Raw genomic sequence first — 26,121 nt, 5'->3', positions numbered from 1 at the left:
ATTAGAAATAATAATAATTCTTGGATGAGCATAATATTTACAATTAACTAAAAGTTTAAAATTTACCCCCTCCCTCCAGACTCCAATATATGAAAAAATACTTAATTCTAAATTGACTAAGGATGTTGGTTAAATTCGTTTGATTTTCTTGATTTTATAGAAGAAAATGCATTTCCTAAACCACTATTAATTTTGGAGATATAAGGTTGCATTTCCTAAACCACTATTCCCGTCTTTGAGATAACTGGTAAAATTATTATTTTTTAATAATCAATTATATGTAGATTATTCTTACTGAAAAATAGTTTAGAATTTACCGAAAAGCAACTGATTATTTAAGGATTAAAATGCACAAAAATCCTTTTAAAAGGAAGTAAGTATGGAGATATAATTGGGTGATTGAGAAAAGGTGAATAAAGAAAAAAATCGTGAGTTTAAATTTTTTTAACTAATATTTTTAATAAGATTAAAAAATAAATATTTATCGATAAAAAAAAAGAGAAAGTAAGTAGTTTTGTATATAGCACGTTTTCTTTACTATTAGTATTTTTTTTTTCTTTCACTAAGATACAATATGGTTCTCTCTTTTTATTTTCGTTTTCTTTACTATTATGTTTTTATTATTTGGTATAGTATATTTATCTTTCCTCTTTAAACAAATAGTAAGAGATAATAAAAAATATATATTTTCTTTGAAATCAAGTAATATGATATGATATTATGAATTACTTTCACTTGATGATCGCTTAACATAAGAAAAGGTGCGATGTCAAGGACGTGTTAGGAGGACAAGTGGCGTGAATGAGGTGAGAGAGAAGAAGCAGTGGCAGTCCCGTGTTTCTGTTTCTGACAACTGGAAGGAAACGACAATTTTAGCCCTTAATATTGCATTACATTAAGCCATTAACATTAACGTCGCAATTCCCAAAAACACGAGTCGTTGTTGGGTTGGGTCTTTCTCTCTGCACACCCCAGGCAGACCCAGAGAGTTAGGACTTGCGATCTTCTTTCTTCCCCACTTCCAAACCTTAATGCAATCGAAATCTCTACATTCTATTCTACTACGTTATTTTTCCTTCTGCCCCTCTTTCTCACCATTCAAAGACACACATTGTACCGCTCTTTCACTTTTCGCATTTCGATCACAAGTATGTATCTATTGTTTTTATTTCTTAAAGCATTTGTTTGCTTGCTTTTTGCAAAACTTACCACTTTTTATTTAAGGTTTTTTCTGTTCTGTTCTGTTCTGTTGCATCGCTTGCTGCATTCATATAGATATTATTGTTTAGGCAACTATCTGGAACCTGTAATGTAATTAGATCAAATAAGAACAATTTCTGCATTTGTTTTTTTTTTTTTAGTTTCTATATACTGATCACTATGATCTGTTTTAGAGGATTCCTCTTTCTTTCTTTTTTTATTTTATTTTTTCTATGGTCCTGTAACTTTTACCAGATTATTGACGTTGCATCTGTACTTTATGCCTGAATTTGAAATTGCATTTTCTCTTGTCTGAAACTGGTGGACTTGGCCACAGGATGGTTAGCTGTTATATATGCTATAGAAGGAATCATTAAAAATGATTATTCACATCTCCTTAGATTGTATACACCTTACCTTCTGAGAGAAGAGAGAGAAAGTGACAGATTTGATAGACAATAGGATGGAAAAGAAAGACAAAGGCACAAGGTAGATGTAAAAATTGAAGTGAGAAAATATAGTGTTGAGGAATCATGTTTATTCCCTTGACTCTGAATTTTCTGAATATTGAATAATAGCAAATACAAATAAAATTTGAAACTTTAGGACAGATGATAGACCAGTTTACTCAGAGGGTGAGATCATTGATTTTGTTTATCCCCTGTTTTGATCACTACAATGTTGGGATAATAAAGTTGTTAGATTGATATCATTGCAAACAAGTTTCATAAGTTGTAAGTGAAATGAATTCTGTATTTGGCATTACGCATACACATTATTTTATCATAGACTGTACATCGAAAATCCCATTTTGATGACATTATTTATTCTGTATGACCAATAGGAGGTTGTGGAGAGTAGAGACATACACTATGGGTTCTGCTAACGGACTAGCTGCTATACACGGGAAAGAGCCTCTCTTTTCTTTTGGATTGATATCTGATGTGCAGTATGCTGACATTCCTGATGGTAGATCATTCCTTGGTGTTCCACGGTACTACAGGCATAGCATTGTTGTGTTACAGAGAGCAGTAAAAGAATGGAATAATAGTAAGAGGCACAAGTTTGTGATAAATTTTGGAGATATTGTTGATGGATATTGTCCAAAAGATCAATCTCTTAGCACTGTAAAGAAACTTGTGGATGAATTTGAGATGTTCAACGGACCAGTGTATCATTTGATTGGCAATCACTGCCTTTACAATCTGCCTCGAAGTAAGTTACTTCCACTGTTGAAGATCAAGAGTTTTGAAAGCCATGCCTACTATGATTTTTCACCAGTGCCTGAATATAGATTTGTAGTTCTTGATGGCTATGACATAAGTGCAATTGGCTGGCCTCAGGATCATCCAAAAACATTCGAGGCCTTGAAATTCCTTAGGGAAAAGAATCCAAATGAAGACAAGAACAGTCCAACGGGTTTGGTGGGCCTTGAAAGAAGGTTTCTTATGTTCAATGGAGCTATTGGAAAGGAACAAATGGAATGGTTGAATAGTGTTCTTCAAGAAGCAACAAAATTGAAACAGAAGGTGGTGGTGTGTTGCCATCTCCCTCTAGATCCTGGTGCATCATCTAAGGAGGCACTGTTATGGAATTATGCTGAAGTAATGAATTTGATACACAAATACACTTGTGTGAAGCTTTGTCTATCTGGACATGATCACAAAGGTGGATACTCCATTGATTCCCATGGAGTTCACCATAGAGTTCTTGAAGCTGCCCTGGAATGTCCTCCTGGCAGGGATGCATTTGGATATGTTGATGTTTATGATGATAGAATATCACTTTATGGTACTGACAGAATGCAGACTACAGACATGTATTTTCATCCTAAAGCAGATTTGTGATCACAAGATGCCTTGATGTTTGTGAGATACCTATTCGTTTATTGATACCAGAGAATACTATGGTCCTTGTGCAAATCCAATCCACATTGAATTAACTTCAAGTGTAAGATGGAATTATTTAGTGGAGTTAGCTAACATGCAAGTTCATGAATCAACCACTTTCTACTTGACTTTTTCCCTTGCTTCCGGAAGAGATAAAGATGCAACAAGCATTAACAATCGTTGGAGGCTTCCTCAGAAATGATTTACATGTGAAAATTTTGATTATTTTTATATAACTTTTAGGATGCTTTTCTCGAGATATACATTCAATGAAAAACTTTGCTGTGGTCAAGTGAATACCCTTTAATTTACTGTAATAGTTATATCATTAACACTTACTGCAAATTTGACTGCTTTCTATGTGAATTGTCAATCTAAAGCATACTTGAAAAATCATTACAAAATTAAGTTTGAGCTAAAAGTAATTTTGTCAATAAATTAGAATCCTTGTTTTTGTGTTTATTTTATATTTTATTCGTTAAATTTATATTAAAATACACGTCACACCATTTCTAACTACAAATCAAACATGCACTTAGTTATTTTCATAACAGGTTATTCAATTCATTACAAGCTTAAAAAGTAAAAAGTAACTCATGAACTAATAGTATGTTTGGTCAATAAAAAATTTGGAAGCCATAATTTATTAGGCAATTTAGCATCATTAGGTGTTTATGATTATGATTAATCCTTTTAGATGACACGTTAAAAGTTTTCAATTTATGAAAAAAGATAAATAACACTTTATATTATGTAAAGATTAACGAGAACTAACTATGATAATTCTATACCATTCTCTAAAGGAGGCAGGACATTTGATGTGATGACACGGATCAAATTGTTTGGAACATGTATCATTATTTTGCACCTTTTCATGGTATGCTAGTCATATCCGAATCACATACATAAAATAAAATAATCATAAAAATATCTGCCCTTTCCCTCATATTACAGCTTGAGGGGGAGATCATGCTTGACAACATTGACGTGAAATGTAAACCTGCCACGCTTTTCTCGTGTGTGATGTGATTCAATAACCTCACTTTGAGGAAGAAGCCTTTCCCTTTCTTTTCTCGATATAGAAGAAGAAAAAGAGGGAAACGACGGAGAAAACACTGAAGCAAATGGAGCAGATATCGAGGGACGCGTGGCGCCCACTCACCGCATTGATCTCGAACAGGTTGGTGCTCTTCTTGCCGTCGGTGGTCTGGCCGTAAGCCACTTCCGCGTCGTTGGAGTCGAACGCGTAGGCGCGTACGAAGTACGTGGCTTTGGGCACGTCGCGCTCGACCAGCCACTCGTACCTCTGCACGGTTTTGTTGGAAGCGTCGTAGGGTTTGGCCACGATCTTGTGCTGGCATGTCTTGTCCCTGTTCAGCTCATCCTCTGTCTTTCTCCACGCGCGGTCCTTTTGGCTAATGGGCGCGTAGCATAGCTTCAGCTTTATGGTTTTGTAGGCAGAGTCTGTCCCCGCAGGTAAGGTCTTGTTCAATGCCCATGTCACTGTGATTTTGTCCAATCCAGCCTCCAGAACTGCATAATTAATTAATTGTGTTTAGCATAAAAGGACTTAATTTATCAATTTAATGATACATTTCATGGACTGCGTACAACTTGTGCAATTTTTCTTGATAAACATAATAGATCAAGGTCTAATCGTCTATAATTAAAACTAACTACAATTAATTAGAACTCAGAACTAATTGATTCATCCTTGTGTGTTTTAATTCGCATGAACCAATTACATGGTGCAAAAATTTCTTGTTGATTGGGAGAGCATTAGTTATTTATAGTAGAATTTGACTAGTTAGAAGAAGGGATGATTTTACTTACCTTGTCCCTGCTTGGGGGAAGCGGTGACATCAAGGGTTCTTTTCAAGGTAGAGAAGTGAACCTTCCCATAGCAACTTCCAGCTAAACAGAAAATTAGAAGTGATGCTACTACCACAAGCCCTTGTGCTGCCATGTTTTGTTCTCAGTTTTCAACTCCAACAAGCCCTTTTGATAGAAAAGTGAAAGAGTGGGGGGAGAGTTGAGACTTGATAGAACAGCCAATTGGAATTGGAGTGATTGATACTCTAAGAATCTGAGTGGGGATGCACTGACTTTAAAGCCTTTATATAAAGCCCAATTCCATAAAATAATAGAAAATCAAAACAAATTGAATTTTGAGAAATAGCAATTAACCATCACAAGTCAAAAAGGCCCAAACTATAAAGCATAAAGATAATAGCAGAAGCAAGATATCCCTTGAGCAATTTGAAAGGCCAGTCTTTGTTGAGAAGCAGCACCGGGTGATGATTGTACAGATGGAGTAGGTTTAGACGGTTGTAGTTGGCCATTTGCAAAATTTAGTATAGTTTTTTATTGGTTGACTTTGTTATTGTTTTTCTATTTTTTCTTCTTCTCCCCAAGTGCTTGGAGTTTATGATAATTGATGAACACACGCAAGTACATATAATGCATTACATATGAAAACTACGAATATAGTATTACAGGTTTGTCCCAAGTTCCCAACTAGGTTCAGTTCCATTTTTATAAAAACGAAAGATATTAATGGCATGCCTGAAATCTTAAAGGAAATTGCACGGTTTAATTTTATGTTGTATCACTGTTTTTTGTTGAACATTGGTCCGCTAACAAATATTTCCGTTGTGATTTCCAATCGCTCTTTATTGTTGAGCATTAATTATTATATCACGAAATCAATCGTGAGTTTTTTTTTGCATGCTTCAGTATCTTTTGTCTCCATAACATAAACTAGATCACATATATATAAACGATATAACATTTTTAATGAAAAAGACATTTACATACAAATTTAAATTGGATACAAAAGTTTTCTGTATACAGATTTTGAATAAATTTACATAGTTAAATAAAATTAAAATAAACTTAAGAGTTTGACACTTTTAAAAACCAGATATTGAAGTATATCAGAACACAATAAAGTAAATTTAGCATTTAATATTATAGGACTCTATAATTGTCTAATAAGAATCTTGACCTCGTCCAAATCCAAATGGAAATATATTATTGAGATCCTATTCCTCCCTTCCCAAGAGAATGTAATGTAGATCAAAGTTTATATCTTTAATAATTTGTTTTGTCCCCTTGTGTCTCAGAAGGGGCAAGCAAACAAGAAGTACGTAATGGGAATGCAGACGTGTGCAAGAGCTATACAGTTACGGAAAAGCCATCGCAGTCTAATACCTAAACAAGAATTTAGGTTTTTATATCTTATTTACCAGATACATAGATTAAGTAGTTCAAAATAGAAAAAATTGTTTAAAAATATTAGATGAAATTATTTCTTAATTAAAAAAATTATTTTTGAGTCATTTATTGCATGTAGGATAATAAAAATGTGTTCAAAAAGTTAAACTATATTCTTTGACATTATGTTTGAATGAAAATTATTCATTTTCTTGTTCGTACCGTACTTTCCGTACTACAAGTCCCGAACCTAATAACAAATTGAAAACAAAAGCAGCCTTTTTCTCCTTTTGCCTATAGGAATCCGCTTCATTCATCTCATAATAAAAAAATGGCAATAAAAACCCCTTTGGGCTTTAGGATAGCAAATAAAGGGGGTTTTGCTTCCTGTACTCTCAACTTACTTTTTGCACTCTTTTAGAATGTTTTTTTTTAACCTTGATTAGTCATTTTGAAAGCCGAAAAGAAGAAGTATTCCAGAATGCAATTTTACTTTTCGGATTGGCTATTCCAGAAGCCAAAAAAGAGGTGCAGGGAGCAATTTGGAGATGTAGGAAGCAACAGCCATAAAGGGGTCTAACGGCTAAATAATTTTCGATGTTGATTATTATTGGGTTTGTGTTAATCCTATCCTTTTCGGTCCATTGGGTTTTTTCATGGAAATATTAAAGGCCTAAAACCTTGTTTTGTCTGACAAATTGACATAAAAATCATTGAAAAGCTGGCCTTTAGAGTGCGTAAGTGGGTTATAACAAAAAGTTTTAGGCCTCTTCTTCTTACATCCTCTAAATATCATTTTTCACCCCCTTTAACTTTAAAATAAACCTTAACTTCCAAAATATCCCTCACTCGTTAACATCATCCTTCCTCTCTTTGAACCCTTCTTCTTCTTCCTCCTCTTCCGTCATTCAATCATTGTTTCAATAGAAAGGATCAACAACAGAGCCTGTAAATCACCACACATGTAATTCAAAATGAAAATTTTACATTTTGGATTACTTGATCCAAAATTTATCGCAACAAACAATCTAAATATTTTACCGGATGTGTTACGGATTAGAAAACTTGTAAAGTTTGCAATTCTATGGAGGTTTTGGATTATATCATCCGTAATATATTGTGTCTCTTCCGAAATAGGTGTTCTAAAATGTCACAACTAATTTGTAAGGTGTTCTGAATTATTTATTCCAAAAGAGACATAATAACATTACAAATCATGTGATCCAAAACCTTTACATATATGCAATCCTTACGGATTTCTCAATCTGTAACACTTCTATAGCTAGTTAATATCTAGATTGCATGTTCTGAAATACATGTGTTGTGATAGTAATTTACAACATTAAGGTATATCTTAACGATTTCTCAAAGGAAAATAAAAACAACTCTTCTTTTAACTTATGCTTATAATGTGGCTTTTTATCTATTTTCCTTCCTTGCGGACAATTGTGTTATATTTATTGGACACTAGCTGATTAATTTAAATTATAGATGGCATTTGCTTCATAGCAGCAAAAACATCCTCTAATTTTTTTTTCAAAACTAAATGAAATCTTAGCCCTTAGTAAAGTTAATTTAATATTTAATAATAAATTTAATATGTAAATTATAATTATATAGATATTGGTAGAATTTGTAAATTGGACACTCGCCCCTGTTTTTGAATGGGAGAGGATCATGTCCCTGTCTCGTAATTAATAATTTAGCAAAAATTAAAATATAATTATAAATTATAAATATTTCACAAATAATATTTTATCAAACACTACCAAAGAAGATATTTTCACATAAGATTTTATTTTATCATTTTTTTCTAATCAGATTCAGGTTATAGTCATTTTTTTTATTTGTAAGAATCAATGATAATGTTAAAAAACTTACAATGACAATGTTAAGAAACTTACAATAACTCATCCACTCTTGTCAATTAACTAAATTAGACTCTCTTGATAGTCTATTTTGATTTTTATAGATAATTTTCCTGAATAAATGCAAAATAAATAAATCTGTGTACTCTCCATTCTAGTTTATATGATATTTTAGAGAAAAAAATTTCTTTCAAATTATATGTCGTTTTACAACATCAATTTTGCATTAAGTATTTTTTTTTCAAAATTACCCTTAGCCTATATTACTCCATGCATTAATAATATTCTTCTCAATTTTCGGAATGTGTCTTTCCCAAGCCATTTCTCTCTTCGTTCAAAGCCACTTTTAATTCTTCAAGCAGTGATGTTTACTTACGCATTTATTCACAAGAGTACTCCAACAACTTTCCACTTTTGGATAATAAGAGGAGAACAAGTGACTTCAACTTATATATAATTTGAGTATTTTCAAAACTAAACAAATAGTGGCGCTTTTTCAATAAAAAGTTGAATAGTTTTGATGATGAAGAATGCTAAAGACCGTTTGAGAAGTAGTAGAAGACTCTTTGGATTTAATTCTTAAAGATTCTTTTGATACACAAGATGATGAAGATTTTTTGGATTCACAAGGTGAAGGATACTTTATAGTTTCAAAAAAAAGTTCAAGACTCCATACATTTAGAGATTGTTAGCATTATGTTGATACACAATACTGTGAAGACTCTATATCTTCAAAAGTAATTCAAGACTCTATAGATTTGGAGATGGTTGAAGATTCAATGAATACAAAAGAGGAAGACTTCATTAATTTTATCTTTATCAAAGAAAAAATTAGTGTTTGATGTAGATTTAAATCTTCCTTAGAGTTTTAAACAGATATCTTGACTAAGCAACAATAGGGGACAAAACTAAGCAACAATGATCCGTTTACAGATGTCTTGACTAATTCATAATCAAGTAGGATCCCCTCCATATCTTGACAAGTAAGCCTTCAACTCTCGGATTTGGTGGAGCTAGCTAGCTGGCGTTTCATTTTGTCCACCGTAAAAGTCACCATGAAGAATGAATTTTTTTTACTCCAATCTCTTAATAACCGATTTGATGAGTCTACTAACACTGGCTTTTCCTAAAAGTTTTGTTCGTTATTGGATTATTCATGCAAATTCATGAGTTACAGTCATCCAATAAGTCAATAACTAACAATGTCTCAGCGTTACCATGGCATGGAACTTGCATAGAATAAAAATATAGAAGAACATTCTTTAATCCATAAGAATAAAATATAGAAAGAACATTCTTAATACGACGACAAAACATGGCGAGTACAAGACAGGCTCTACGCCGGCCAATTCTTGGCATCCGCAGTCAGACCGATGATGCTTTCTATGTATCTACTATGTTTCTACCAATCTTTTTAAAATTTAACACCCCACACCCCAACCCTAGCTACCAGAATTAAGCCACCTTTTATTCTCCTCATAGTTAATTCTTAGGTTGCACGAGTTGTGGGTGACTCAGAAAAAATGGAGCGAAGGTTGGGCAGAGAAACCAAAGGCTCTCTAAGCCTACAAAAAAGGATGGCAGAGACACGGCGTAGGGAGAAACCCGCACCGGACCTCACCGACTTCATGAACGACATGTTTTTCGGGGCAGCAGACATGGACCACAAAACCTACGACCTCACAGGTAGTACAGGTGTGCACGACGACGACTACGACGATGAAGGGTTCGACGACAGCACTAGAAGCAACAGTGCAAGGTTGACACAAGAATGGTTACGAGAGGCACGACAAATCGTCGCTTCCTCTCCTTCACGCTGTGACTCGCCGGCTCGCCCTTTAGGGTCCCCAAGGTTCGGAGCTACACAACCACCCTCACCCCTTCCCTCCTCCTCCGACCGAAGAGACGCTCTCTCTAGAACTAGGTCTGCCCGAAGGTATATTAGTAAAATTAAATTAGTACATAACTTAGTTATAATTATAAGTTTCATATTGAAGAACAAGTTTTGATGGAATATTTCCTTGCTGAGAACAAGAGGTACTAAAGATTCATTTTAAAAATTATTTTATCTTAATGCACATTTTTTTATATTAGATGATCGAGTCTCATATCACATGCTTAAAAAATTAATATGATTATGTGACAATTATATTGAATTTAATTTGTTGCTAATTGAAGTTGGTATATGAGATTGTATACAAACTCTTTCTGAAAAATTAACATGTCCCATCAATATCATGCAAGTTGTTTTGATAGTTGTTACTATGATTTGATGTATACTATGTGTGCTCACAATGATGCATTTCATACTAAACTGTGTTGCGAATTGAAGAATGAGTTGGTATATAATTTATTTTCGAAAAATCAACATGTCTCATCAATATCATGCAAGCTGGTTTGATAGTTGTTACTATGTTTTGATGTGTACTATGTAGTATAGTATGATAGTGATGATAATGTGAATGAAGCAGATACAGAGCAATGGAAGGGATCAGTGATGAGATACTGTCGAAAACAGCAAAACACACACGTAACAAATCCGACACTTTCGCTCAGCCTTCATCAGATGGGGACGGATCCCCTGCAACGGCGGTGCACAACTGGTTCGCCAACATCCTCAAACCGACCAATAACAATAGCAACACACAACCATCTCCTTCTCCTCCTGATTCTCCTAAATCTTCTCTCCCTCCACGTCAGCCTCATCCTCGAAAGTCCCGCTTCAAAACCGAGCCCTCTGCTGCACCTCACCCGCAGGGGATCCAGCCTCCCAATTCGAGGCGAACCTTCAAGACTTCTACGCCGTCGCCGGAGAATTCTCCGTCGGATTCTGCTCCTCTTTCGCCGCCGAGGAACCTCGTGGAGTCCGCTCACCGGAGAACGATATCGTCTTCGACATGCTCGCGGGAGAGGATCGCGCCAAGGCATGCTTTTCCGAAGGGAGAGGAAGCTAGCCTCAACGGGTTCCTCAAAGAGCAGAGAATTTTGCTTCAGAAAATCTCGAGAGGAGAGTTACATGCTGCAAATGCGCAAATCGTGCTTTCTGGGCCTTCCAACAGTTAGTGAAAATTGAGAGCTTTTTTTTTTTTTTGTGATGTGAGAACTTTGGAGAGTGATTGATTGAGTTTTGTGTGGTGGTGCAGGCACGGCGTCCATGGTGGCTGCCATTTGCCACGCGTGGCTCTTAGGTTATAGGCAGAAGGAGAACGACGGTGGAAGCGAGCGTGTGGTGGTGGTTCCTGTGATGAATGTGAAGCGAGGCTCCATGTGGAAGCTGAAGCAGGCTGCGTGGCTCTTTCACCATGCTGGTCTTGATGCCAATTCATTGTTATTCATTGATGAGGTGCCTTTTTTCAATGTTTAAAATTGATTCAGATTTCACCAGACTTTTAATTTACTAGTTTTGGCATGAAAAGAAAAAAAGTCACACGGGGTTACACATATTGGCTATATTATGCAAGAAATTTTAGTTAATTTTTTGTATTATGTGAAAAATTTATTTAATTGTTCAATAAATAAATTTTTAATAACTTTTAATGTTTTTTAAATATTACTTAAAATAATGTTTTTAAAATATTAGTTTCTAATTTCTAATTTTTTATATTTTTTTTCATTTTTATCCTTAATATATTTATTAAATTTTTTTATTATCTTTTTAAAATAAATTATTGTTTTTATTTTTATGTCATTTTATATTATGCAGCTATTTCAACCAATAGTTTTATCCAAATAATTATTATTTAATAAGTTAATTTTTCAACTTTCAGCTATCAATTTTCAGCTAATTTTATCAAATATAACCATAATTTACTCCCTCACTCCCCCTACAATTTTTTTTAATTAATAAGAATCAAAGACATTGTTAAAAAATTTACAATAACTTGTGCAAATATGACATAACCAACCAATTCGGCTAGACTCACTTAACTTATAAGCTTATTAAATGAGTTTGGTGAACAGTTAAATTATTAACTATTTTTAATTTCATCCTTATACATATAGTTTATTCTTAATTTAATGCATGTATAGTACTACACAAGATCAAATTAAGAATGTGATATATGAATAGGGACCAAATTTAAAATAATAAGGGAGTTAACCAACAGCATATGACTATAGGAACCAAACCAATAACGTTTTCGTGTATAAACCCAATTTAATAAGTTTGTATTTAGAGGGATCAAATTGAGAATACACACCAAGTAGAGGAACTAAATTATATATTTAACCTGCAACTTAATTATAACAAGGTATAGAATAAGTACAAAAATAAAAATTCATTTCCTGGTTTTATGTTTTAGTCTTTAGAAAACTGTAAGTTTTAGTTCCTACACATACATTTCTTCTTAAGTTTTGATCCATCTTGCTTAATCAAAGAAGACTTTCTGGTGGTATAAAATTGCTACAAGAACTTTCTAATAGTGATAAATCCCTAAAAAATGCTATAAGGACAAAAACTTACAGTTTTTTCTATAGAGAATGAAACTTAAAATTAATTATAGAAACAACTTCTCACATAGACAAGACTTTGACAATGTGTGATGAATTAATAGATGTTTTATAGTTTTAGATTTTAAGTTTCAGATGGAAACAATTTATATGCCTCCACATGAAGTAAATGCAGGCCTCCTGTTTTTGTTTATTGGTTATCTGATATATGATTTGATAATTGTTTTGATTTGACAACACTGAAATTATCTCTTTGTGATCAATTCTGATGAAGATGTTTGGAGGACACTATGTATGAATAGTAGGCTCAGGCTTGATGTGTTTTGCTTAGTTTGCTGATCTGACACTGAATTTGTTTGCAGGTGGACATGGAAAGCCTTTTGATGACTGGCCAACTGAGCGTCCTCGTGGTTGGACAAGATGTCTTGAACACTACTGGCGAGGTTGGATTATCAATTATTGATGAATCTGAAAATTAATTTTAAAAACAAGTTTGATCCCAAGGCAATGTGCTGAGATGAATTTTATAATTAATTTGATGTGTTCTTTTGTTTTTCAAGGTTGGATCACAATGCACAGTTGTTACTGATAATTACTGTGAGGATGCCTATGATTTACTACAAAACTATATGCTGAAGAAACTATTGGTAAATTTATAATGACCTTTGTTTTTAGACAAATTTTTGGTGCTATTAATTTACTTTATTACTCCCCCACATCAAAAGATGCTTCTGAAAATTATAGAAAACTGGTTTTAAGTGACTTTGGTCGCTCAATACTTGTATTTATTTTGTAGCTTGCTGGTATTCTGTTAGACACACAGAACCTAAAAGCATCTGCAGCAATATCTATGACAAGGGATGCAGAGGCAGTCCAGTTGTTATTGGTTGGCTCAGCCCCAAATTACAGATATGCATTATTTGATCAATGTGAGTTCATATTTCTCCATATTGAAATTGAGTTATTGTGAATTTATTGATTATTATTAAGTTCAATGAAGTTTTTTTTTGTTCCTTGAAGTGATGCAAGACCAAAAAACTGCTTCTTTTGTTGAAGCTTTGAACCATAACTACGGGAAGCCTCATGTTGAAAGTAAGTATCTATTCTGAGATTTTTATACATATTGTTGGGTACTTTTTTAAATTCCAAAATGCATGAACCATGACCTTGGTCCTCTGAGGCCGTGGCCACATTCCTTTTAATCTTTCCCGTAACCTTGTTAATGAAATTGCAAAATACATGAATCTTCGAAACTTCATTGTGACCAGAAATCTTTAGTGGTAAGTGCATTGGACAATGCTCTATTGTCTATTCTTTTTCTTTATGGTACTAAGACTAAACTCTTCTGATTGGTATTATCTTGAAGTTGTTGGATAAAAGACTAAGTGATGAATTTGACAGGCCAAATGAATCAAGAATGTGGCCATTTCTTTTCAATTTTCAATAATGTCCAGTCCACTCTCAATATAGCATATTTTTCCTTGATGTATACTATGATTAAAACGGGTTTCTTTCAACTAAAGAATTTTTATGGAATGTTATACGAAAAGCCGGGGTTGTCCAATTTTTATTTTTTTTCAAATGTTTATGCCAACTAAGTAATACTTTTCCATCTCCTACTTTTCAATCACAAAAGGATTAATTTGAACAAACCATTTTATTAGGAGAAATGATACTTATACAACAACTTGTATAATAAATCTAACACTAGAGAGAGAAAGGGAAAAAAAAGTAAGAAAAGAGAAAATTCTGAAATGTAAAAAATAATATGATAAAAAGAGATAAACACATAGATGTAAGAATAGAATTATTGTATATGTATCATATCAGCATGGATATGGAACGTCAATTATTTTGTAAACAGAACTGCAATATTAAATGCATTACAGAGGCAGTAGAGTAACTACTCTGTTAAGATAATATTAGCATTTTTCTATAGTTTGAACATTATAATATGGTTAATAGGCTCCATGACATCTTGCATTTATGATATCTGGTTGAAATGCTACTGATATTTTACAATATTCTCCCAACAGTTTAGATTATTTATTTTATTCTTGGTAATTATAGGTGAACAAAATAGTGAAGGAAATACGGAGCATAAAGTTCGTGAGAGAAAGTCAAACTCTATATCTGATCGTGAACCCACCATGTCAAATTCAAAGACAAATTCCTTCGACACAAAAAGTTCTAAAGCTAGCAAGGTTTCGCCAAATCCAGGTTGCATTTCAGTCTCTTTCCTTATATTCCTGTTATTCCCATTATGGCTTTTTAGTAATGTTTACATATTTTGAACTCGTGACTCGTGATTTGATAAATAAAGTTCCGTTAGTTAATAGTAAACATATATTCTCAGTAAATGACCTCGTTCCATGTATGAATGTGATGACATCAACAATTATTCTTGCAGTCAAACTTGTTACGCCACCTTTGCTATCTCCTTCTCTAGCACCAGCTCCACAACATGCAGAAAAGGAGGCCTCTCGTGGGAAAAACAAGTTCTTCTTGGCAAGGTGGTTTGGTTTTGGTTCAAAATGAATATATCTCCTCCATGTATGCCATTGGCAACTTATTCTTTGCAAAATTCAAACCAAAATACACAAATTAGGAATCCTCAGAGATTTTCTCTTTTTTTCCTTGATGCTTAATAGACACATTATATTCTTGAAGATATAAGTGTCTCGCAAAGAGCATCATTATAGTGAATTTCACCTTGTCATATCAGATTTAAAAAATGTATTAACAATTTCCTACTCTATAATGACACAATTATCTAAGAACTTAAAACAAATCTCGTGTATTATCTCACAAAATATTTTTTTAATCATAAGAACCGGTTTTTATATAATAAAAAATGGTTTTTATAGCCAGAAGCCATATTAGCCTCCTTCCATATTGATTCTGAACAAAAACTTAAAGAATCTCACGAGATTGCCATAAATTTATGCTTGTCACTTTGCCGGTTAAATTATTACCAATGTGCTAAGCAATAACATGTTACATCTGGGCCTACCTATTATTTTACTTCGTTAAATCAGCCAAGTCCTCTGGCCGCATACTTCTGAATCTTTCAGTGTGACCTAGTTATCATTGTTTTTGACGTTGACGTTAATTAATAATCTCCTTGGTCAAAACAATTTCAACTGCTTCCCGAAAAAGACGAATTTTGTAGTTCACTTCCTCATTTCTTTTGACCCCAAAGAACAAATCTACTTTTTTTTTATTTTTATATTGCAACAATTGCTGCCGTCATTTTAATAGAGTTTTTGCTACATGCATCGTTTTGTATATTTTTTTTTTAAAAAACTATTACTCTGCACGTAGCACTGAATTCAATTATAATAATGGCTTTTCTACAGGCTTCTCTACTAACTAATAATATCCCCCTCATATGGGCGTATAATCCCAACGGGGTACAAGAACATAAATGAATATAAAAATACTAACCTCGGACCAAAAACAGAACCATATATTTGGGTCTTAACAAATGTGTATCGATTCTAATTTTCTTCAATGCTTCACCTACCTGGCTATTTGTATTATAATCTTTATAGAGTTTCTGGATCAACAACGAATAGATTAATGGACTTAGGCAACTAAACAAGAATGATGAGGATGATACAGATAATCCAACTACTAGAAAGAGAATCATGTGTATTAATATGGGTGAGGTGCACATACATCGATTATTGCACTCTTGTTTCCACATCATCTCCAAACACCCATCCTTCCTTTCCGGGGTATATCATTTTCCGCCACATGCATGAAAATAACTTTTATGGGCAAATTAAACATTCAGTCTAGTAATCTTGTGCCTATATATATATATATATTGTGATACAAAATTTAGGTAACATTTACCTTTGGTTGATATATAGATTTTGGAAGAAACATATACAGCTACAAGACCAAGATGGGATCAAGAAAGAGCATTTTCCAATGTGGGTAAAATGTAGATGTAGACGTAGATGCCTCTAGATGGAGGCATTATTGGGCATGTGTGTGATTGTGAATGTGATACAATCTGTCTTGTCCACACTTATGCGCATTTGCTCAACCCCAGCTGTAACTAACTCCCAAAGCCACTGTTTGGTCCCACTCGCTTTCTCAATCCAAACCCAATCTCAATCTGCATCTTCACCATTCCATCACTTAGTCCATTTTCAACCTTATTTTGCCGGTGTTGATGATGATGATATACCATTAAGGTTACATTACATGGTCCCTTCATTCAACTTTCCAAGCATAGAGAAACAAGCAAAACTCTGATGACCCACTAACACTAAATCCCTCCACTGATCCAGAATTCCTTGTCTGATCATTAGATAGTGGAGGTGATGAGGATGATAATGAAGGTGACGAATATGACATAGAAGTAGTGGTGGTAGTAGTAGTACTAGATGACAAAATTGGCTTAAAAATGAACAAAGCATGCTTTAAACCAGGACTAAAAAGCCAATCATGAACATCCCAATATACCTCTACTCTCATTTTGCTGAGATGAATTGACTCGTTGCCTCTAAACTTCCATTGCAAGTGCTTCACATGAATCACCAAGTGCCCATCAATCCTTATCTCCATCTCTGGATGAACCCCACCTAGAGAATCCACATTATAATTCCCCTTGTTCTTGCACTCAATTGAAATCTCATGCCACCTACCCTTCTCGTGAAACTTGGCTCTAGTGGAGAACTTCTTCTTCCCAAAAATGTGTTCTTTCTTTGAAACCAAAATGGGGTCAATGAGTGCTGGTCTGCACCCCGTCCTTCTGTATGCCTCTTTCTTTAGATCACCGAGAAGCAGCACAACCTCTTCATCACAAACCACTGCCACATAATACTCCGAGGTTGGTTCTGTCTCGCCGTTAAATTTTGCAGCTTTAAGGTCCCAGAAAATGTCAACGGCTTTGCCATCTACTATGAAGCGCTTGGAACCTTGTTTTCTCCAAAAGTACCATGGCTTCAGCTCGACCTTGCAGGTGTACTGTTCTTCTCCTTCTGGACCTTCCACTGACACCGAAAGCCCATGAAGCAAGAGGTTTTTGCACCATGTGATGGTGATCAAACGGCAGTGATCAGCAACCTTTGTTCTATACACTGACATGTACACGCTCTGACCCGAACGGGTCACAGCTCCATGATCATCATGGCTATGCTGCTTCTCTGCTGAAGAAGAAAAGCAAGCAGGAATCCCAATTGAGTCTTGCATCGTTCTTGATGATAAAGTGATGAACTTTTAAGTGCACAATCTGGTGAAGTTAGATAGATCAGAAGATGAAAACTAGAGAAAATATATGAAAAGAGTGAAAGGCTTAAAAAAACTTAGTCACAAGCTCAATGAATGAATGCTAGATGCTGCCAGAGGTGTTAAATGTGAATGGCAGCATTAATTGGATTTAGAGAGAATATTTCCAAACTGGTATATAGACTGGCTGTGACTGAGAGTGAGTGAAGAACAACCCTTTTTATATATTCTGCAGCTCTCTCTCACTTACTTGTCACCTCCTTTATTATTATTATTATTTATTTATTTATTTTGGTTAATGTTTACCTTTTTAAGTTCAAAGTTGAGCCTATACAGACTTTTTCGAATCCAAAGTTGTTAAAGTTTTACTATATTCAAAAGTGCTTACTTCCAGGCACAGTTAGATGCAGAGGACCCAGCTAGTAGTATTTTTTCATCAAATTTGGTGTGTAGATTTTTACGAACTTGGGAGTCATCTATTCATAACACCACATGACATGGGACTATGATAAGGTAAAAAATAAACCGGTCAAAAGAACAACTGTAGTTGTGAGGGTTAGTTTTCCAATGTAAGGAGCCATCATATTTCTTCCTTGTTTGAAAGGATCTTCACATTATTCTTGCATGTGACGTTTTAATTAAGTTTGCAATTTTCAGGCTATATTAATATTAATACCCTCTTCAACATGAAAATTTTCATTAAAACGAAGTCCTTACAAACTAAAGGAGAAATTAATATTTCATTTTTGTAATCAAACATATTTTTTATTTTATTTAACTTCACAGTTAAACCATTAATAATCTATAAATTTATAGTTCTATTACAAGGCTTGTGGACTCTGATTTTTTTTTTTTAAATTTTTATCCAAACTGTTTACATCAAAGAAGGGTGAGAGAGGGAATCTAAGGACTGCATATAGCTGCAGAAAAAGTCTGAGGAATCTACATTGAAATTGCAGATCTGGTCTTGTAGCTATACTTCAGCATAACTTTGCTTCGTGACAAAGAGGCTTCGGTGTTTTTCTAGTCAGCAACTCTCAAATTTTGCAGAATGAATTTACCTTTGTAAGTTTTACCCTAGTAATGCAGGGGTAAAACTAAAAGTGAAAGATGAAATAGCCAATAAGAGTTTCATTGTAGTAATTGCATTTTAACTTTATAATGGTTTTAGGTAATTTAGCAACCTGTACTGTCCACATGTAATTGGATAAGGTCCCAACTGCTTTATATTTTTATTTTTTTCCCGAGGGTTCAAAACTTTCCAACTGCTTCAGACCTAACAGCTTACACTCAATACTCGCCCAAAAGAAGGAAAAAAAAAAGATAGCTAGCTCTCCCCAAAAGAAAAAGATAGCTAGCCACACATAATAAGTAATGAGCATCTAATCTTAATTTACATTATTGTGCAGTAACATTACTCAAAAGAAAAACACAAACAAAATAGTGCACAGTAAAAGTTTTGAATAATTATAAACAAATATTTACTTTTTCTTCTATCTTATTTTCACTTATCTTTCAGAATGATAAAAAAAATCACTTAGTTTTTTTTTATTTTTCTCTTTTTCATTCATAATTTTTCGTGAATTAAAAACTTAGTCACATGTCACGTTGATATTAATTGAAACCATAAACATGCATTGATACTGAATCATATGATAATTTTTCAATAAAAAATTGTTGAAAATATTTAATATTGGACCATAAATAAGTTGAAAACCATACCAAAATTTTCGAAAATGAGATATATGTTTATCATATCTCAAAATTTTTCAATTTGATGCTGTTCAGTGATGTCAAGATTGAGGGCTAACCATTGATGGTCAATAACTTGTCATGTGAATGTAAATGTAAATAGGCTTCTTTACGTTGCATTTATCATTTAAGTTTTGAGAAATTTTATTTCAAATAATATTTTTTATTAATAAGATATAGATTTTAAAGTAATAATATATATAAAATAAGATGATTAATATAATGAAGATAAATAAACATGTTGGTTCAAATGAAGTTCGAATGAAATTAGACTTAATTTTTTTAAGTGAAATTTAAAATTTAAGTCTTATGAATGAAAAAATATAATTAGAAAGAATTAATTAAAGATCAATAAGAATCTAATAAAGATAAATAATCAACAGAATTAGTAGATATTTCATATAATAATGACAAAAAAATATGATGAAGATGAATAAAAAAAATTATAAAAATGAAATGACTTATTTTTGTTCTATTCTTATGGTAAGAAATGAACTTTAAAAAGATTGATTGATCTAATAATTTGTTTTGGATGAAGGGAAAATTAAGAAAACAATAGTAACGATTAGATGTGAATCATTGTAAATGTGGTCCCCTAAAGTAAGTTAGTATATAACTATCAGTAGCCTATGATTAGGCCTTAGAACGGCATATTTGAATTAATATGCTAAAAAACAGGTTGAATTAGTAATGAAAAAGAATGATGATCTATCTCTATTAACCAAACCGTTGTGAGATAGACATAATTAAGATTTCCCATGGTACTGATTTTTCCGTCGTTATTAATAATGCTTACCTATATCATTAAGTGTGCTTTACTAGTTTTACCATTCTAACCTTAACCATTGTTATTTTTTACAATCAAATTTAATTCACTATACGTTATACTACTAAATAAGAAATTGTAACATCATTAATTCACAATATTAACCATGATCTTTCACTGGTAAAGTTTTTACCTCTTTATTATGAAAGCAGGTTTTTTGGCTGATAAAAAAAATTGTGAAAGCAGGTTATAAAATGATATTTAAAAAATAATGTTTCAATTAATTTTAGAAAATCCTTTCACAAAAAAAATTGTTAGACGAAACACAAGTTGTTTGATCATGATTATTTTGTTCTCTTTTATATATATATATATATATATATATATATATATATATATAAGAGAACGCATTTACTTAGTTCAGCTAAACTAAAGAATATATGTTTTGGTTATCAAAGAAACTAGTCTTCAACTCACCTACCCAAGTTAAAGAAATCTTCCACTCCTTCAAAACATAAGGTAGAACAAGGGTAGAAACTAGAAACTGCATTTGATTGCAAAAAACTTGTCAACTAATAACATATTAGTTAACAAATCATTTAGACATAATTTAAAGTTAGTTTGTGACCTTATTTTAGAAATATGAATCAGTTTCTGTAAGTTTCAATATCATAAAAGATATCTTCCATATCATAAAACTAAAATAAAATAGGATTGAACGAGTATAGAAAGACAGTCTCGCATACAACAGGTTACATGTTGAGTCTCCACTCCTTACACTGGCACTCCATCCTTAGTCCCTAAAAGTTACATAAAATTAAAATAAAACTAAATTGAAAAAGAAAAGATAATACATATTTTGCTAATTAATTTATTAAGTAGGTATGACCAATATGAGGATTGAAGAATGATAGTGATTTTCTCTTGAAACCTTGCTCCAGCATCTGCAAACATGCCCACAATATCTGCAACACTGTAAACTGTAAAGCAAGGTTTGCCAGCCGTCAATGGTCCCTTGATGTTATGGGCCACGCCCCATGTCTCGAATTTGTGTGTCCAGCCTGGTCTGCTCAGGGCTCACTTCATCAGGCCATTCTTCAACACAAGTGAAAAAAGCACACATGCAACACTGCAACACCACACACCATGTCTTGAGTTTAGGCGCATGAAGCGTGCTTCCTCTACCAAAACTTCCATAACACCAGCTAATCTCGGTCACTTCTTTGCGGGGAGTTTAGTTAAAGATGGCATCATAATAATGAAAAATATACAAAGGAAGTTCGTGTTTATAATAAGATGCAATTATTTGGAAAATATATATAATGTTCTTGTTAACTCGTCGATAAATGCACCAAATTTATTTGTACTTAGATTAATGTAAACTCAATTTACAAGTAAGAGATAATAAATTTAAAATAACAGATAAAGAAAAATAAAAGATAAGGTGAAAGTTTAAAAGAAAAGATAAAAGACTTAAAGATAAAAATAGAAGATAAAGAAAAAAGATAAGATAAGAAAAGTGAAAGATGAGAAAGATAAAAGATTAAGATAAAAAAAATTCAAGATATGATAATGTTGGGATCTAACTTGCCTTGTTTGTTTAGGATGTATATGATTTTTCTTTGTCAATGCAATTGGATCTATTCTACCCACATTTATTCATTTATTTGCTCCTAATTCCTCACGATGATAAGCCTATTTTATTTATCTATCTCTTAAGTCCCTTCGAAAAGACTCGACAAATAAAATGCATGAAGCATGAATTCTAGATGTTTGCATGAATGCATGAGCATAAAACTATCGTTCTATGTCTAACAATGATGTTCTTATGAAATCTTTTCTTGTTGTTTTATTAGAAGTGACCCTCTCCCGAGTGTCTAACCCCTAAAACTGATTCATGCATACTTTCTTTAAACCTTTATTAGAAGTTATCCTCTTTCGATTGTCTTACCCCTAAAAGAATGTAAATATGAGAATGTAAGATAAAATAGAAAATATCATAGAATAGAAAAAACATGGAAAAGACTCATTTTGCATTGATAAATATGAGAAGTACATCATATATCGCTTGACTTTTTAGGCCTGTTAGGTCCTAACTAAGGGTTTAGCCACTCATGACCATTGAGGATTTTACACTAAATGGGGTATAAGCACGGATGAAACAAAAGGGGTGAAAGAAGATATGCCATTTCTTGAAATATCTCTTCTGATTCAAAATCGTGGTGTAACGTGTATCTCCCACTGTTCCGGTCATGGAATAGATGAAATAAACCCTAAAATGGATTTTTGTTCAAGAATGAAATCTTATTGGAATTGTTCAGTTCACCCTTTGGAACCACATCACATCCCGGATATGATGAAATAGGATGAATTGAGACGGTATTTTGTAAGTATATAATTATCTTGAATAAATTCACTATTTCTTTATTTTTCGATCGCCTGGAAAGAACAAAAACCCTGGTAGAGGGGTTCTGTCGTGGTCTTAGACTCCGTGTTCTGTCTCTCTATCTATAGCGGCTGAAGTGGACTTGAGCCTGGTGCTAAAAATCTTTCTTTTTGATATTTTCTTGATCTTTTTCTCTTTTGATCTATTCTTTTCACATCTGCAAGTCATAAATAATAAAAATATCAATTCTTATCATTTAAGTAAAAAATAACTGTTAAATAAATATTTTTAAAGATATTTTAATATATTTTTATTATAAAAAATAGCTCATATTTAGCTGTTCTCTTGCTAAATATTATTTCCCAATTTCTCATTCCCTTTCTTCTCCTAAATGACCTATCATGCATTAAGATGACTTTACAAGGGAAAATCTAATTTGTGATGATGCATACTTTAGTTATAAGACTTTAAAACATACGATCCATAAATATTTCCAAAGTGTGTGTTTTAGACTCTTGGTCACTTCAATTTTGTCAAACAATAACAAAATTTATAATTTTCTCTTGAAGTTTCAAAACTAAAATACACTAGAAGCTAAATTATGATTTTTTTAGTTAATCTCTGTCATTTGTTTTGCCCTAAAATTTCTTAGAAAATCTATACAAATAAATCATTCTATTTGCTAATTCATCTCTGGAATTTTCTAAGCTTCAACTTCTTTCGTTCATTGGGAGTTCAAGACGGTCTTTAATAGCCAATTGGAACAATTGGACAACTCTTAGAAGGCCCCGAGGCAAGTAAACAAGGAAACCCAAGAAAAGTTTTGCTGGAAGCCTGGAATACGAGTTATTAAATATTTTAAATGTGTTGATAAAAAATAATAAATAAAAAGCTTTTGAGTATTGGCTATGTTTACCTGTTACGGCTGTTAGATTTGTGTGTACTATTGGGCCTGGAGTCTTTGTTTCTCTCTTTGGGTTGTGGCTCGTGTCTTATTGCATTGTTGACCCAACAAAGAATAAGATTGTGTTATTCTCACATCCGTTACTACTAAAGTTCACACCCTATCTTTTAAAAAGCAAATTGAAAAGACTAAATTGCCCACCTTTTTTCTTTCCCTACCCTTTCTTAAAACCTCTTCATATCCCCTTCACCCTCCTTCCATCTCCCACTTTCTCTTTCTGATCATATCCTTTTTCTCCATTTCCCTCCTCTGCAATTGTCGCATCTGTTTTCCTTCACCTACAATTGTTGTCAATCCCCTTCTGTTTCACAGTCCCTCTCCCTTACTAATATTGTGTTTTGCAAGTAAGCTTCATTTTACAACTTTCATTTTGTGTGTGTTGGTAAATGCAACAAAAACGTGTTTCTATTATGTATATGGGTTAGATGTACAACCGAAATGTGTTTTTTGTTTCCCTTGTGTGTCTAGTTTAGATGCATAACAAAAACGTGTTTTTGTTGTGCATCAAAATCAATATTGTAAACTCTTATTATTTTGATTAATTTTTTTATTAAACATTACCTGTTATTGAACTTTCAAGTACAACTAATATGCCACTGTGTTATATCTTGGTTGTAGATGGTTTAGGAGTTCTCAGCCTAAGAGAGACACTAATGACACTATGTGGTAGGTGCATATAGGCCTCTATGAGTACCACACACTATTTTCGGTTAGAGATAAGAGAAAACAAGAGAAGTGGAAGTGGTAGTGCTTACTCGCACACTGCAAGAGCTAATTGTTGTTCCTAAGCCTACTGAGCTTGTTGAGCCATGAGCATGTTGAACCTTCCTATATATCCAAGAGATCATGTGGAGTTGTCTATGTTGAGGTTTTATGCAGACTATATTGCCCCACACATGAAAAAGGATAACCCCACAAAGAGATTAAGCTAGTAAGTCATGGGGGTTAGATCTTAATTACCCCCGCGGCCCTGCCTTAGCACTTAAAGGTGAAGACATTCGTGGAGGTGACAAGGTTGGCCTCTCTCATAGAGGAACACTTTTTTTTCAGCTAATAATATATATATATATATATATATATATATATATATATATATATATATATATATATATATATATATATATATATATATAATGAAAAAAAACATCAAGTTATTTTAAGAGTAATTATTTTAGATTTATTTGTTATCCTTATCATTTATTTTCTTCAAATAATGATTAATATTAGTTACTTATTACAACCATTAAATTTTAAAAAAATATAATAAAAATGAAAAATAAATTTAAAAAAATTACTCTTAAAATAATTTTATCCCTAATATATATAACGGGTGCGCTGTGTCAAAACAAGCAGACAACTCTCTTTCACCTTCTAGTAGAGGGGATAATCATCACTTTAGATGATGTCTCACCTCTGCTGCACTTACCTATATACAATTGGTGCACTATGTCACCACAAGCAGTCAACTCATAAAGAGGTGATTGGTATCTTGGTGAACGAGCTCAAAGTCAATCACCAGGAGGCATGATATTCTATTAGCCGCAGGAGATACATGATTCCTATGTGGCAGCTAACAATGAGCGAAAACTTATCTTTTAATTTGGTGGACTGCACAATCTTTATCAACAAGATTTCCACACACGTCCTCGTTTAGATTATCTTCAGAGATGCAACAATTATGCAAAGGGTACCTCTACGTTGGCTTTCTTGTACGATCCACTAAGCATGGTTAGCCTGAATCATATTATGCAATTCGGAGGATACATGACTTTGCTATAGGTACAAAGTTTGCTTCTGATTTTCTTTGGCTTTGAGGTATTTTGTTTTACAAAAGTTAACTTTGTTAATTGTTTAACAAGCATGAATATACAAGTATTTTTTCGACCATTGGCCCTAACGACCTTGCGAGGTGGGCAACTAACTTTTATGTTGAAAGGTCACCTTGTGCTTGTAGATAGAAAGTTCTTAGGGACCCTGACAAAGTGTTGACAAGGTCAATGCTAGATAAGCTGCAATTAAATGGTGTCGTTTATACGTTGTATAAGGCACACAAATAAAAATAGTCTTTGGACGCCATCTCTTACTTTTTTAACTTTATCACAGCTAGCCCTTAGTTATGCATTCAACTACCTAGGAATGTGCTAGAGTAGATTGGGCATATATATATAGAGGATCCCTCGTTCGCCACCTCCAATGTAAGTGATAAGCGATTTGCTAAGTAAGCTGCTCATATTGTTGAGGTTGATGGTTGAAAAGCGTATGTGCCTCAAGGTTCTCCGTGGGCGATTTGCTAAGTAAGCTGCTCATGACTTTTTTCATTTTTTTTAAAGGATTAAAAGTATAATTTAATCTTTTTTATATTAAAGGACATAAAGAATTAATTATAA

The 26,121-nt window shown here is 33.2% G+C and overlaps 3 protein-coding genes and 1 pseudogene across 3 annotated transcripts; 2 read left to right on the top strand and 2 right to left on the bottom strand.

Annotated features, from left to right (window-relative positions):
• Positions 1-900: 900 nt before the first annotated feature.
• Positions 901-3,449, top strand: LOC100780293 (manganese-dependent ADP-ribose/CDP-alcohol diphosphatase). The gene is made up of 2 exons (XM_003525472.5): positions 901-1,148; positions 2,045-3,449. The coding sequence occupies exon 2, from the start codon at positions 2,073-2,075 to the stop codon at positions 3,045-3,047; it is 975 nt and encodes a 324-aa protein (XP_003525520.1). The 5' UTR covers positions 901-1,148; positions 2,045-2,072; the 3' UTR covers positions 3,048-3,449.
• A 478-nt stretch (positions 3,450-3,927) lies between these two features.
• On the bottom strand, positions 3,928-5,277 carry LOC100794996 (high-affinity nitrate transporter 3.1). Its single transcript, XM_003525542.5, has 2 exons — positions 4,923-5,277; positions 3,928-4,622 (listed from the first exon to the last, which is right to left on the bottom strand). The coding sequence occupies exons 1-2, from the start codon at positions 5,053-5,055 to the stop codon at positions 4,129-4,131; spliced, it is 627 nt and encodes a 208-aa protein (XP_003525590.1). The 5' UTR covers positions 5,056-5,277; the 3' UTR covers positions 3,928-4,128.
• LOC102669880 (uncharacterized) lies at positions 9,489-15,383 on the top strand (annotated as a pseudogene).
• Positions 16,424-18,038, bottom strand: LOC100779755 (uncharacterized). Its single transcript, XM_003525471.5, has one exon. The coding sequence runs from the start codon at positions 17,828-17,830 to the stop codon at positions 16,850-16,852; it is 981 nt and encodes a 326-aa protein (XP_003525519.1). The 5' UTR covers positions 17,831-18,038; the 3' UTR covers positions 16,424-16,849.
• Positions 18,039-26,121: the final 8,083 nt, after the last annotated feature.

The sequence above is a fragment of the Glycine max genome, chromosome 5 (assembly GCF_000004515.6).
Source record: "Glycine max cultivar Williams 82 chromosome 5, Glycine_max_v4.0, whole genome shotgun sequence".
NCBI classification, from domain to species: domain Eukaryota; kingdom Viridiplantae; phylum Streptophyta; class Magnoliopsida; order Fabales; family Fabaceae; genus Glycine; species Glycine max.
The sequence above is the reverse complement of the archived record's forward strand: the minus strand, read 5'-3'. Positions and strand labels throughout refer to the sequence as shown.

Excerpts from the sequence above, each read along its gene's own strand:
- LOC100780293 (XM_003525472.5), top strand. The coding sequence starts at position 2,073 with ATGGGTTCTGCTAACGGACTAGCTGCTATACACGGGAAAGAGCCTCTC.
- LOC100794996 (XM_003525542.5), bottom strand. The coding sequence starts at position 5,055 with ATGGCAGCACAAGGGCTTGTGGTAGTAGCATCACTTCTAATTTTCTGT. Across the intron at positions 4,623-4,922 it reads TTCCCCCAAGCAGGGACAAG|TTCTGGAGGCTGGATTGGAC; the intron begins GTAAGTAAAATC and ends TTAATTATGCAG.
- LOC100779755 (XM_003525471.5), bottom strand. The coding sequence starts at position 17,830 with ATGCAAGACTCAATTGGGATTCCTGCTTGCTTTTCTTCTTCAGCAGAG.